Source organism: Cryptomeria japonica, chromosome 1 (assembly GCF_030272615.1).
Source record: "Cryptomeria japonica chromosome 1, Sugi_1.0, whole genome shotgun sequence".
NCBI lineage: Eukaryota > Viridiplantae > Streptophyta > Pinopsida > Cupressales > Cupressaceae > Cryptomeria > Cryptomeria japonica.
In genome coordinates, this window is record NC_081405.1 from 471,649,285 (window position 1) to 471,662,413 (window position 13,129).

General features: G+C 36.1%; 1 protein-coding gene across 1 annotated transcript in view; it reads right to left on the reverse strand.

The window, feature by feature from the left end:
• Positions 1-2,689: 2,689 nt before the first annotated feature.
• LOC131071389 (cysteine synthase 2) overlaps positions 2,690-13,129 on the reverse strand; it is a 58,230-nt gene continuing 47,790 nt past the window's right edge. The window contains exons 4-6 of the mRNA XM_058007206.2: positions 3,574-4,044; positions 3,251-3,486; positions 2,690-3,161 (exon numbers count right to left, since the gene is read on the reverse strand). Coding sequence (XP_057863189.2) covers positions 2,939-3,161; positions 3,251-3,486; positions 3,574-4,044 — 930 coding nt within the window. The 3' untranslated portion in view covers positions 2,690-2,938. The remainder of the gene's footprint in view (positions 3,162-3,250; positions 3,487-3,573; positions 4,045-13,129) is intronic.

Here is a 13,129-nt window from a genome sequence, read left to right on the forward strand (position 1 = left end):
AGGAATATGGTGCATAATGATAGAGGGGGATAGAGAGAGGTGTGTAATGATCTAATTCCTTTTCTTGAACTGATAATTATCAGTACAATAAACCCATTAGTCTTCCATGTGAGGAATATGGTGGAAATCGAGACCTAGTTGCAAATTATTCTTGACAGAGTCTTTGCTATCAAATAGGAATCTCATTTCATATGTTGAAGTGGTATACTTGACAAATCTCTCTCAATGTTGAGAGGATCTGACTAAGACTAGTATGAGTATTATCCAAGTCCAATTGGGCATTGGATACCTACCTTTTTTCTTTTAGCACACCTCTTATTGATCTTAGCAACTTGTCTGTAGATTTCAATGACAATGAACTTATCCTCTGCATATTTGGGCAGCTTATGAGGAAGTTGATCATAACCCCAAGCCTCTTGATCAACAATTTTATGTTTTTTGAAATTTGGAAAGTTTTTGATAGAGTGACAACTAGGGTACACAACATTTACTCTGGAAATTGCTTAAAAAATGCTCAAGGTGGGTGACAAATTGGACTACTGGAGTGCATAGGATGGTGAGCTTACCGGTTTTACAGTCTATGAGAATATATTTGAATCGAGTTTTGTTTCTATTGTAGTTGATACCTTTGTTACTCTGCATGCTCTAAAAACCCTGAACTCTTTCTTGCAAATGCTTTGGAATGGTTTAATTTAATCACTTTTCCCTTATTATACCATGGCATTAACTCATCTACTCAGCTTTGACAACATTCAATGTTGGGTAGGTGGCTTCCATTGGCGCCAAATTTCTAAAACTATTTTCTTGGAACAAAAGAGGCGAGCTTTTGCTAGGTTCTCAAAACCTTGTCAAGGTTTGACAAAGGTTTCAAAACCTCTTTTAGTCTTCATTTTATTCTATTTCCCTCACTTCTTTGTTTGTTTGTTTCTTTTTACCTTTGAGAGCTCTTGAAATCTTGAAGAGGAGAGAAGGTTATGAGTTGGGCGTTGGGCATTGACAAGGTAATGGAAACCTTGTTGAGCCCCACATAAGTCTTTGAAACTCATTAACAACTCTCCCAAGCTTTGAAAATTTTCTCTCTTTGGTGGCTAGAAGTTTTGGGTTCGATGTCGAAGCCCGACAAGGTTGTAAGAACCTTGTTGGCTCTTGAGAATGGTTTCGAAACCAAGTGGAGAAGCTACATTTGAGTTTTTGAAGAAGACAATCTTTTCCAAGGAGAACTTTTTTGGAAGAGCACAAGGTTTTAAAAACCTTGGCAGCTCCCGAAAGAGTTGTGAGAACCAAGACTGGGACCAACATTTGGGAGAAAATGATTTATGTATTTTTTACGACTCTTAATGGTCAAAATGGAAATTTAAAACTTTATCGAGGCTTTGATGGGTTGTGAGAACTCCATCGAGGTCCAACAATAGTTTCAAAACCAACTCAAAAGGCCGAAATTAGGCAAAAAGACTAAGTGTTTTAAGACTTAAAAGGTATTTTAGTGGAATTAAAGAAACATGGGAAGACTCAAAAGACCCCTAAGATTTGAACATCATGATTTCGATGGGTAAAATAAGATTTTAATAATGGACCAAAAATAGTGCAATTGGTTGATAAGCCAAAATTCAAAAAAAATGCATTTTATAAAGTTTTTTTAATTGTAGATGTGAGGGGCATTTGCAAGTTTATGGGATGTTCAAGGGACATGGTTGAGTTTCTTGAGGGTCCCTAGGAAATTCAAGCATCCCCATCAAGGAGGGGCACCCCAAAAATGTCCCTCTCTAAGGGAGACATCCTAAGGATGTCTCTTATCCAGTAACAATGATGGTGACACAATGAAGGGATTTTTCCTACCATCGCAATGTCTCAAAAACATCCCCATCTAGAAATATGGTATCTTTTTGCAAGGAAGACATACTTGTGGAACACTAAATATAAGCAGTTCATGATATCAAGTTAGCAATTAGTTTCTAAAAATAAATATTTCCACTATGGCTTGTATCTATGGTTACAAGTCATCAATTAATTATGAACCATTGTTGTAGGAAATGTCCAACTTATTGTTCTCATCTAAAAAAATCACTCAAAACCCAGTTTCAAAATATTACATAACCATCAGCTAAATACCCACTTGGGCTTCAAAAAGATAAGAAATAATACAAAAAAAGCATAACGAAAAATTAAAACCTGAGTTAACTTTATTGAAAAGTCCTCATGGTAACATTTTCTCCCTAGATGATTAACGTATTATCTCTAGTGTTAATCACCTATATTGTAACCTATATTGTAACTGCACATGGTCTACTTGAATTGAGTTGATAAATAAAATAGTTCAACTCAGTTATAGTTATATAATAGACTCTTGATCATCTGCAAAAGTCCATCACAAAACTTTTTATACTTTTTATGTTAACAAAATTTCTATGGTACCTTATAAGGGCTCCACATTCTTTGGCAATATAATTACAATTTGATGATTCAACTTTCCTAATGCAGGCCTAATCTTATGTTGATGGTAGCATGGTGAGCGTTAAATGCTCAAAGATAGATGAAGAAATGCTTAAGTTATGGGATAAATAGAAACTAATAAGAGACTTGAAGCGGAACCCAACCCAATGTAATTTGGCTAAGTATAAAAAAACTAAATTCACAGCACAACCATTATAAAAGAAAAAAGGGTTTTCCAAAAAATAAAATTCTTCAGAAATAAAAGAAAGTCAATGAATTTATATTGATATTTAATCACCCAAGATCATCGATCAAAGATTAATTTCATTTCAGATGTATATTTTTCTTTTTCTCCAGGCTTCTTCTATAACAACTTTCTAAATGCAATGCATGCATTGTCCTGGCGAGTAACAAGACTAGGCAGTCCAACTCAGAGGCAACACTTTAAAGATCAACTTAAGTAGGTTATTAGTGTTTTCATAACTAAGCTATTATATTGTGTCTATTGTCATGTATTACCTAGGAACTCTAGCCCTGATGCACAAGGTGTAAGGTTATGAGCAGATAAATACTGGGGATTGTAGAATTTGCTTAGATGTCTCATCCCACTGTCACACAAAATTGTAACTATAGTGTGGCCAGGACCTAAAAGACGTGCTACTCGGACAGCCCCAACACAGTTCATAGCAGAGGAGCTTCCAACAAATAAACCATCATTCTTCAAGAGAAATCTACAAGGAAAAAGAAAAAAGTTAACTTCCAGGACAAATTTAAATCCCCTTCACAACAATAAACAACAATTCAAAAAGTTTAATCATACCTAGACATCTCAACCGCCTCCATATCTGTGCCTCGGAAAGCTCCATCTAACCTTGCCATCTGAAAGTTTCGAGTTACTCTATTAATACCAATACCCTCTGTTATGGTGTCAAATGGATTCTTCAACCGTTTACCCTCTGCCTCTTCACGTGTATACATGACCCCTCGTGTAACCTTATTAAATAGGCCAGAACCAGGAGGATCAATCAAGAAACACTTGATATCAGAGACTTTATCCTGCAGAAATAAGAGCATGCATAGATTTTGTTAAACATATTGAACCAGTTATTTGATATAAGAAAGAGTAAAATTAAGACCATAAACCTTAAGAAAGCAAGAAATGCCAGCAAGTGTGCCACCAGTGCCTGCCGCAGCAACAAAAGCATGCAGACTGCCACCCGTCTGCTCCCAGATCTCAGGACCAGTGCCTTCATAATGTGCCCGGAAATTAGCAAGATTCTCAAATTGATCTGCAAAATATCCTCCCTTACTCTCATTTCCAGAGAAATTAGTGCTAGAATCTGAACTCTCTTTAACCAATTTGCTATGGTCAACCAGGATTTGGCCATTGACAGTCTTATATAATTCAGATTCAACTTTATCATAAAAGTCATTGAAGCTATCAGAACTCCCCATGAGGTTTTCATTTTTGCATGGCTTCACTTCTTTTTCATTGGCACAGATTGTGGCTTCCATAGCTCTCCTCCTTGCAACATTTACAAAATGATCTTTATGAGTGATGGAGACAGGTCTCACTCTTTCCACAGTAGCACCAAGTGCTTCCAAGATTTGGGCCTATAAGAAATTCACACTTTTTCAGATAAGAGAAGACAAATCCAATTTGAGCCACTCTGTCGGTTTTCCAAGAACTTTTACATTGAACAAAAACAATCCCAAAACCAATAAATTTTCATATAGTTCAAAAGAGTTCAAACCAAAGTTGCGAAGGCTCAATATTGCAAAGTTTGTGTAAAAACCTCAGTTTCATTTTGCATAAAATTTACATAATTGCTCCAAATTCAGCTAGGAAAGAGAGAAAAAAAATGCACAAGTGGAGTTCAAATATCTTTAGTGAGTCATTATTCATTGTAATGAACAGAAACTAACCTTGAGTCTCCTCAACAAAAAATATTTTTAGAATCTCGAAGAGTGAGAGTTTATAGATTCATTCCGACTAACTTCAAGTATCGCTTGACATAAACCAATTTCTAGCAATTATAATATTATTTATCAGATATCTGCAGTGGTTACTGAAAGATTTGAAAGAAAATTTGACGGTTCACATAAAGTGAAATATGCTCTACAGACAAAATCAACTACCATACCACACCAACATTGCATCCATATGACAGCACAATAAAATTTACCAAAAGCAAGATAGACTGATTATTAAATGTTTATATTTTTATTCTATAATCTAAGACTTAAACATCTTAAAGCATCTTTCCTTTAATAATCTATCAGTTAACTTATCAACCATGCTACTGAACATTCACTAATTAGTAATTACTTCTCAAGTACATGGCCTAGTTGTTATTTCTCTAGTTTCAAAAATTAACGTAACCAATTGAGAACAAAACCTGAGACAGGTGTTAGTCTGAAATTGTTACCCTAAATAACTGCAAAATGTTAGAAACAATTTGGGATGCAGTGCAAGTATCTTCATAACCATTGAATTCTGCACACAGGAGTTGTCAATGCATTATTCTCTAAAGAAAGAAGCTGAAGAATCTTCCTTTAGGTAACACATATCAACCTTTAAGGGGTTGGATTATAATCATTCATCCACATTGAAGAGGATGGTTTATAACCATTTACAAATGAAGGTAAAGCATGATTTTATCTAAGGTTCTAATCTTCTAGCTTATGGATCCAAGTAAACAATGAACATATTTAATTTGTTTTAGTATCTTGTGGTCAGTTACTTTACCAAATGCACAAATTTTGGGTGCTTTTGGTTTTTCCACTGTTCAGAGGTTCAATGAACATGAATACCTTTTGAAAACCTGCTATACCTTGTAACTAGTCAGAAAATGACAGCAAAGTATCTCCAATTTCAAGAGAATGGAAAAGGAACCATGGGAAGAAATTAAGCCAAGTACTGTATCAGAGGTTGACTTTAGTTTTCAAAAGATTAGTACATACATGATAAAACAAGTACAAATTAAGTGAAATTGTTGGGTTGGTACTGCCCTGTTTCTCATACAATACCAAATATATGAAATCATACTTGCATGTTCAACAAAAGCTTCTGCAATGTAAACCGATGAATGAGTGTGTGTGTGTACCAAGAGGATGTAGCAAGTTATGGACATATTAAAACAAAAACTCAAAGAAAATAAAATCTGTTTGCTCAGAGAAAACAAATTTTCAAGTGGGTGGAAAAATAAGAAAGGGGGGAAGTGTGATTACAGGTTAACTTTACTGTAATTAAGAGACTAAAAAAGTATTGGCAAAGCTGACTGCATATGACAGAGAGAAAGCAATGGCAGATTGGCTAGCATTGCTTTCTCGTTATATAGTAACAAATGGCCGATATCTAACTTTAATTACAGAGTGTTGTCCAATCACTTCACAACCCTTTCTTACCCAATGAAATGTGAACATAAATTAAACAGGTCACAGAGGAAACCAAAGACAGATTTGAGATTTCTATTCATGTTTGAGCGTCTTAAACTCACATGACGCCAGGTCGGAAAAAAATAAGTACAATCTAAAAATGATATCTTAAATGCCCATCAACACGGCTGTATGTAAATCACAGGCTTTCTGATTTGTTAGTTAAAGGTAGTTTGTAGACACAGTAACACCTCTAAATTAAGTGAAATTGTTGGGTCAGTACCGCCCTGTTTCTCAAGACTCATACAATACCAAATACTTGAAATCCTGCTTACATGTTCAACAAAAGCTTCTGCGATGCCAACCTATGAATGAGCATATGTAACAAGTTGAGGATAAAGCAAGTTATTAATATATTAATAAGAGAAACTCAAAGAAAATAAAATATGCCTATTCAAAAAAACAGATTTCAAGTGGGTGGAAGAAACTATTCCAAGCTCCAATGCCTCAGGAAAGAAAGATAAACAACACCAAAAAATGCAGATTTGAACCTCCAAAGAACCACACATGCCAAGGAAAGAAGGTGGCACCTAGGCTAAAGGGGCGATTTGCATCTTAAAATGTATCTTCATCAAACTTCAAAAATGACACGTCAAAATGAGTCTCCCAGGCTAGGAAAAAGGTATTAAACAATACCCAGAAGCAAATATGCCTTCCTCCAAGAGTTACGAGCAAAATATGGTTTTTCTGAAGTTCTAAAAATGAAGACAAGCATACTGAAAAAGTATCCAAAACACCACAAAACTGGAACAACACTCTCAAAATGAACTCACCAAACCAAAAATTGAATACCCACATCAGAAAATCTCAAAGACCATCATTTTCAAATCCATATCATCAACTGCAAGCCAAAATCACTGAAAACTAAGTATGGACACTCCAGCCAGCTAGGGTGGATATTTCACCACCGAAACCAGAACCACTGAAGAGGATTTTCGTCCTCAACCAGAAACAAGAGAACTCTCTGAGTTCATTCCAGCAGCATCTCGTTAAGTTGTCAATTCAGAATTATCAAAATGAGAGCCAACATTCATATTTACAGAGTGGAGGGAAGAATATATGCAGCCGATTTGAATTTGAATACTTTTCCCTCACTTTTTACCTTTTAAAATATTAAAATATCCTCTCTCCTTGGCGTCCCCTTTTGGTCTTGTAAAATAAACTTTTTAAAACTTAAGTTTGCTCCCCTTTCGTAGGCGTAGCATTTGGGGACATAACATGAGCACTTTTAAGTCACTTTATAAAAGCACTTAAGTGAATTAAATAAAATATTATCATCCAAACTTAGAACCCACCAAGGAACTGAATTCAAAAACATTTCACACTCAACTAAGAGGAAACAGAGGCTGGGAACAAGTGCCCAAAACGATACTTACTAAAAATAGCATATGCTAAAAGAAGGGACTCTACTGGAACACACTGAAATCACCTGCTAGAGCTCTCCACAAGACACTGAGTCCTCTAACCAACTCCACCTAGCCTATGGGAACCCAAGAATAGGCTAATGAAATCCAAATTGACTAGGTGCAAGAAGGGGACATTACAACCTCCGCACAAAGTGTTTTATATCTAGTTGTATATATTTTTTGTGCTATTCCGGCATCATGTATCCATTCTACACCATTTCTGGCTTTCTTGTATTTGGGATATAGTGTAGACGTTCAAATGTCTAAGTGAGTGCATTGTCGCACTCTAAAAACACTACTATACAACAGTTGGTTTTCACAAACTTGCCACCTTTCAACGTCCAAACATGCAAGCAAAGCTGCAAAACAATTGCCCTAAGTGTTTTTTCAACACTTTCCTTGTGGATTGGATTTTTTATCTTTGAAATTTTTGGGAACATTTATTTGGGTGGGGGCTAGAAGTTGTGATGTTTTCACACATCGCCCTATTGCAAATGGGGACCCCCTACTTTTTAGGCCGTTCCGGTCTTTTGGCTTTGTTTTTTAGGTCTTTTCGTAGCAGTCTCTCTACTTTGCAAGTGTTTGGGGGTCATATTGATCAAGTCTTCTTTTCATTTGAGCGAATTTGGTTAAGTCTAAGGCTCGTTTTGTCAATTTTAGGGTTTTTGCCTTCAGTCTTAGATTTTAGGGTTTTCTTTTAGGGTTTTGGAAAAACTGAACGTAGAACTAGAATTAGGACTCTTCAAGGAACCTCCGAGTAAAATTTGAGCGAATTTTGAGCACTTACTATTTTTAGTAAGTTTCACTGCCTCTCGGATTGGTCTAATTTTGCCAAAAATCAAACTTACTATTTTTAGTAAGTGTTTTCCTTACCTATTTTGTCCAAACCCTAACATTTTGAAACACTTACTATTTGGGAAAAGCTATTTTTGGCAGGTTCATAGGAAAACACCGAAAACTGAACATCCCTGAAGACACTGAAGACTAAACATTCCTGAAGATCATTTCTAAATCCGGAAGAGTCAAAAGGCAGACAAGTTGGATGAAAAAAAAATGGTTAAGTATGGAACTCCTGTTCCAGAAGTGGAAAGCATGCAAAATCTTCTAAGTCTGGAAATTCACATCAATCCACAAATGTCATCCTGATCCGGAAATGGCCTGAAATTTGACTATCTAAAAAATTTAAAAGATCTTCTAAAACCTAGAATTTGCATTATAACTCCTAGAGATCTGAAACCACTCTCAAACATCCTGCCAATATATACATGAAATATAACTTAAAGTATAAGAAAGGAAAAAGACATATTGAAATGCCACTTATACTTCATATTTCATATTTCATATTTCATGTATACAATTCATATTGAAAGACATATTTCATGTATACATTCTGATAAAGAGAATGAGGGAAAAAAAATCATGAAAATCCTTCCCCAAGTCAATTCAGCGCCCAAGTTTGGGCAAGGGCGCTAAAACATGGTCAACAAGGAGAGTGGAAAAAAGTGTGAATTCCTTGGCTATAGTCAAAATCCACCCCAAGCCAAGGTAGGGCGCCAAAATGGAATGCTCTTGGAGTGTTGGAAAAAGGAGAGATTCCTCCTTCCTTGGAAAATACCGCCCATACCTTAGGAGGAGCGCTAAAGTCACATCACCGTGGAGAAATGAAAAGAGTGTAAATTCCTTGCTCATGGGCATTTAGTGCCCAAGACCTTGGAGGAGCGCCAAACTAGAGTTATCAAGGAAAACTCCAAAGCATTAAAATTCCAAGCCAAAGTGGATTTAGCACCCAAGGTGGGAGATGAGTTGCCAAATAAAGGAAGGTGTGGAAAGCATGAGAAATAGTGAATTCCTTCCTTACATGCCAAGATGGTGAATTTCTTCACACAGTGAATTCCATGCCAAGGGAGGAAATTTTCCATGGCAAGGAAGAATCAATGCCTTGGTAAAGGAGAGGTATCAAAATAGCTAAGGCTTAATTCCACGCCTAAATTGGAAAACTGAAAATTTGTCTAAGGCATGAAAATCCAAGGGTTAAGGAGGAATGAAAAGCAAGAAATCCCGTCGAGAAAAATTTTAAAATTTCCATTTTTTAGACACTAAATCTTATCAGAATTCATAAATTTTTGTATATTTGGATTTGTGACATATTTCTCTCTCTCCTAGACCCGGGTCCTAAATTTTAGGAAAATTCCTAAAAAATAGGAGATGATGGAAAGGTGTTGAAAATCTCCTCCAAGGTGTGGAAAGTTTGAAAAACTTCAAGAAAATTCTTCATGGATCAAATTCTTCTCTCCTAAAGTTTTCTCTCTCCAGGGGTTTCTCGCCAAGTGGCAATTGGGTCAGCGCATGTTGAGTCAATGGAGCATCTTCTGCATTCAGTCGTCACGTGAAGGCATCGTGGCGATGCATTTATTGTTGGAATATTTCGACTAAGCGGTGGCCCGATCAGTGCATGAAGAATCTCTTGCATGCAGCCGCCATATTTATGGTTTTATGACAGATTCCTTCCGCATGTCGCTGTAACATGAAGAAATGATGGGCATTTATTTCTGCATGGGGAATATTCATTGTATATTGAGCAAATTTGATGTAATGGGGTGCATTTAATGCACAAATGGATGCCATTTTTGGGCTTATTTAAATTGATTGTATATGGGTTTCATGGGTATTAATTGTTGATTCCCACCTTGTTGCATCTTGAGTGGAGAATCTTATGGGGAAAACCCCAATTAGGGTTTTGCCTGTAGCCAAGGCCGGAAGCCTATATATGGGGGTGATCCCCCTCATTTGTAACAGGAGGGAGATTTGTATGAAATTGTTGCGATAAGTTTTGAGATAATAACAGTGAAACATTGTTCTTTGATGGTGTCCACTTAAGTTATTTTTTCAAAACTTGCATGGTTTCACCTTCCTCACTCCGAGTAGAATTTTATTTTCTCAATTGTTAGATAAAGTGCTTTGATTTCAATGAAGAATGTAATGGTGTTTGATGAATTTCCATGGTTCATACTTTTTGCATCTTGTTGATTATAAGATGCAGTGCAAAATTAGCCTGAACCCCAAATTTATGCTAAGTTTGATTGTGAATAGTTATTTGGATTGCGTCGTGTTGGGTATTCAAATGCACTTTCTCAATGTGAAAATCCTTCAACATTCTTAGAAGATTGCACCGGTTCTTGTGGAGTTGTAGTTAATCTTGGCGAAGCAGAGCTTGGTTTATTTGGAATTTGTCCACCAGAGCACTTTTCATTGATATCATTGCCCTTAGGAGTAGATTTAGATCCTTCTAAACCATTTCCCCTTTATTTTCAGTTCATTTTAGTTTGTTTGAAGGAGAAGCATCAGCATCGCAGAATTGCCATATCTGATGATGGAGTTTCGGCGACAGCAAAGAAGTGAAAGAACGATCCAAGCGTAAGGCCCCTTGGATTACCAGCAATCACATATGCCAACTGAGTCACGTCCATAGCATAAAGGAACCTTGGAGTCAATTGTTTGAACTTCCTGCAATCTTAGCATGCAATCGCACTTTGATCAAGAGAGAGTGAAGTAACCGTTAGGCAACTTTATTCCGTGTTAGGCATTGTCATAAAAAACACGTCAACAGGACCAAGTGCCCAAAACGGCAATTACTAAAAATAGCATATGATAAAAATAGAAACTCTACTGGAACACACTAAAATCACCTGCTAGACCTCTCCACAGAACACTGATTCCTCTAACCAACTCCACCTAGCCTATGGCAACCCAAGAATAGGCTAATGGAAATCCAAATTGACTAGGTGCAAGAAGGGGACATCACAACCTCCGCACAAAGTGTTTTATATCTAGTTGTATATATTTTTTGTGCTATTCCGGCATCATGTATCCATTCTACATCATTTCCGGCCTTCTTGTATTCGGGATATAGTGCAGACGTTCAGACGTCTAAGTGAGTGCACTGTCGCACTCTAAAAACACTACTATACAACAATTGGTTTTCACAAACTTGCCACCTTTCAACGTCCAAACATGCAAGCAAAACAATTGCTCAATCCATTAGGTGAATCTCAATAGCTAGTTCACTTTTGCATGCCTTTCCATCTTCCCAAACAGCTGATTTTTTAATTGATTCTCTAGCATTCAACAAAAATTCTGCTAAGCATCTATAGCAATTAGCATCGTTTGACAAAATAACCTCACTAGCAGCATTCTGCCATTTTGTTTGAATCTCGTGAGCTCCTCATCACTTCACTTCGATTGAATATTTGAGCATTTGCATTGGAAGGCTCCAATTCACCAACTTCGAGGGCATTCATATAAGTTCTTCCTAGACAGGTGATATTGCAAGATCGTCATTTCAGTTTCTTGTGTACTTTCTAAGTTTCTATATTGTTATTATTTTTGTTGTTTATTGTGAATCCCTTGTAGTTGCTGATTTGTCATTGTTGTTTTGGTTAGCACCTTGGGGTTTCACATCCTACTCATTCTCCTCATACACACTAAGGTATTAATCCTTGTAGACCTAGGATTTAATACTTTACCATAATTTATAGTGTTGTTTTCTGACCTGGACACATGCTGATTAAGTATACACACAAAAATCTATTTTTCCTCATTCCATTGACTACTCATGGAAGCCAAAAGGCTAAAAGCTAGGGGATTGGCCACTTTTGGCAAGCTCCCAAGTAGTCCCAAAAATTTTCTTTGACCCAGAACAGATGCTTGAAGGACATCAAATGCACAGAGGGTTGTGCTTCTCTTTCCTACCTCTATCATTTCAGATTTTTGTTAGAAATAGTAACTTCAAACCGGTTTTTATTGTGTGCTTCCATCTCTGGGTGTACAGAAAATTAATATCTGGAAAGCAACTTTTTCTTCTGGTATTCTGGGATGACAATAGGCAACCCAAAATGACAGCACAAAAAGCAGATAACAGCACAGGCATGCTGATGTCCATACCTATGAGCTTCTGATTTCACTTTCCAAATTCCTTCTCATTTCTTATTTACTGTTTTGTGATTGGCTTTTCCATTCTATTTTTGTAATTCCAATATTCTTCATTTTCATTTCCCAACTCTATATTTTGCTTGGTTAGACATAATTTGATTAGGTAAAATATTTTAGATGAGGCTAAGTTGAAAAACCATTATTCTTTATCACAAAATAATAGCGAAAACATTTCATTTCCTTAGTCTTATCTAGTGTAAAGAGATTAATTGAGAGCCTTAACACACTTAGGCCAATCAACCTTTTCTTATTTACTGTAATGCCCCCACTTTGAAATATAATTTAATAATAAATTAAAAGTACAGAAGAATTAAAAAAAAAATTAAATTAAAATATAAAAGAATACACTTAAATATAATTAATAATTAATTAAGTTAATGAATGGTCAAAAGACATGAAATGGAAAGTTGTGACTCCCTCAAAACATGAGATATAAAAGGGAAAAGAGAACCTCATTTGAGGGGTATAATTTGGGAATCAGAAGTGCAGATCTGTTCGGGAAAGGTTGTGTCCCTTTCAAAGAGCAGAAATAATGAAAAGTTGCAGTTAATGAATGGTCAAAAGACATGAAATAGAAAGTTGTGACACCCTCAAAACATGAGATATAAAAGGGAGAAGAGAACCTCATTTGAGGGAGATAATTTGGGAATCAGAAGTGCAGATCTGTTTGTGAAAGGTTGTGTCCCTTGTAAATGATGTTCAGTTTACATTCAATATGCAAGTTATATTCTACTTAGTATTATCTTGTTTTGTATATTATAGAATTAACATATGAATCTGACTATCTTCTTTTATGTGGCAGGTGAGAGGAGGATTTATAAATTTCGATGTCCATTCTCACACATACCATTTGACATATATAGTGG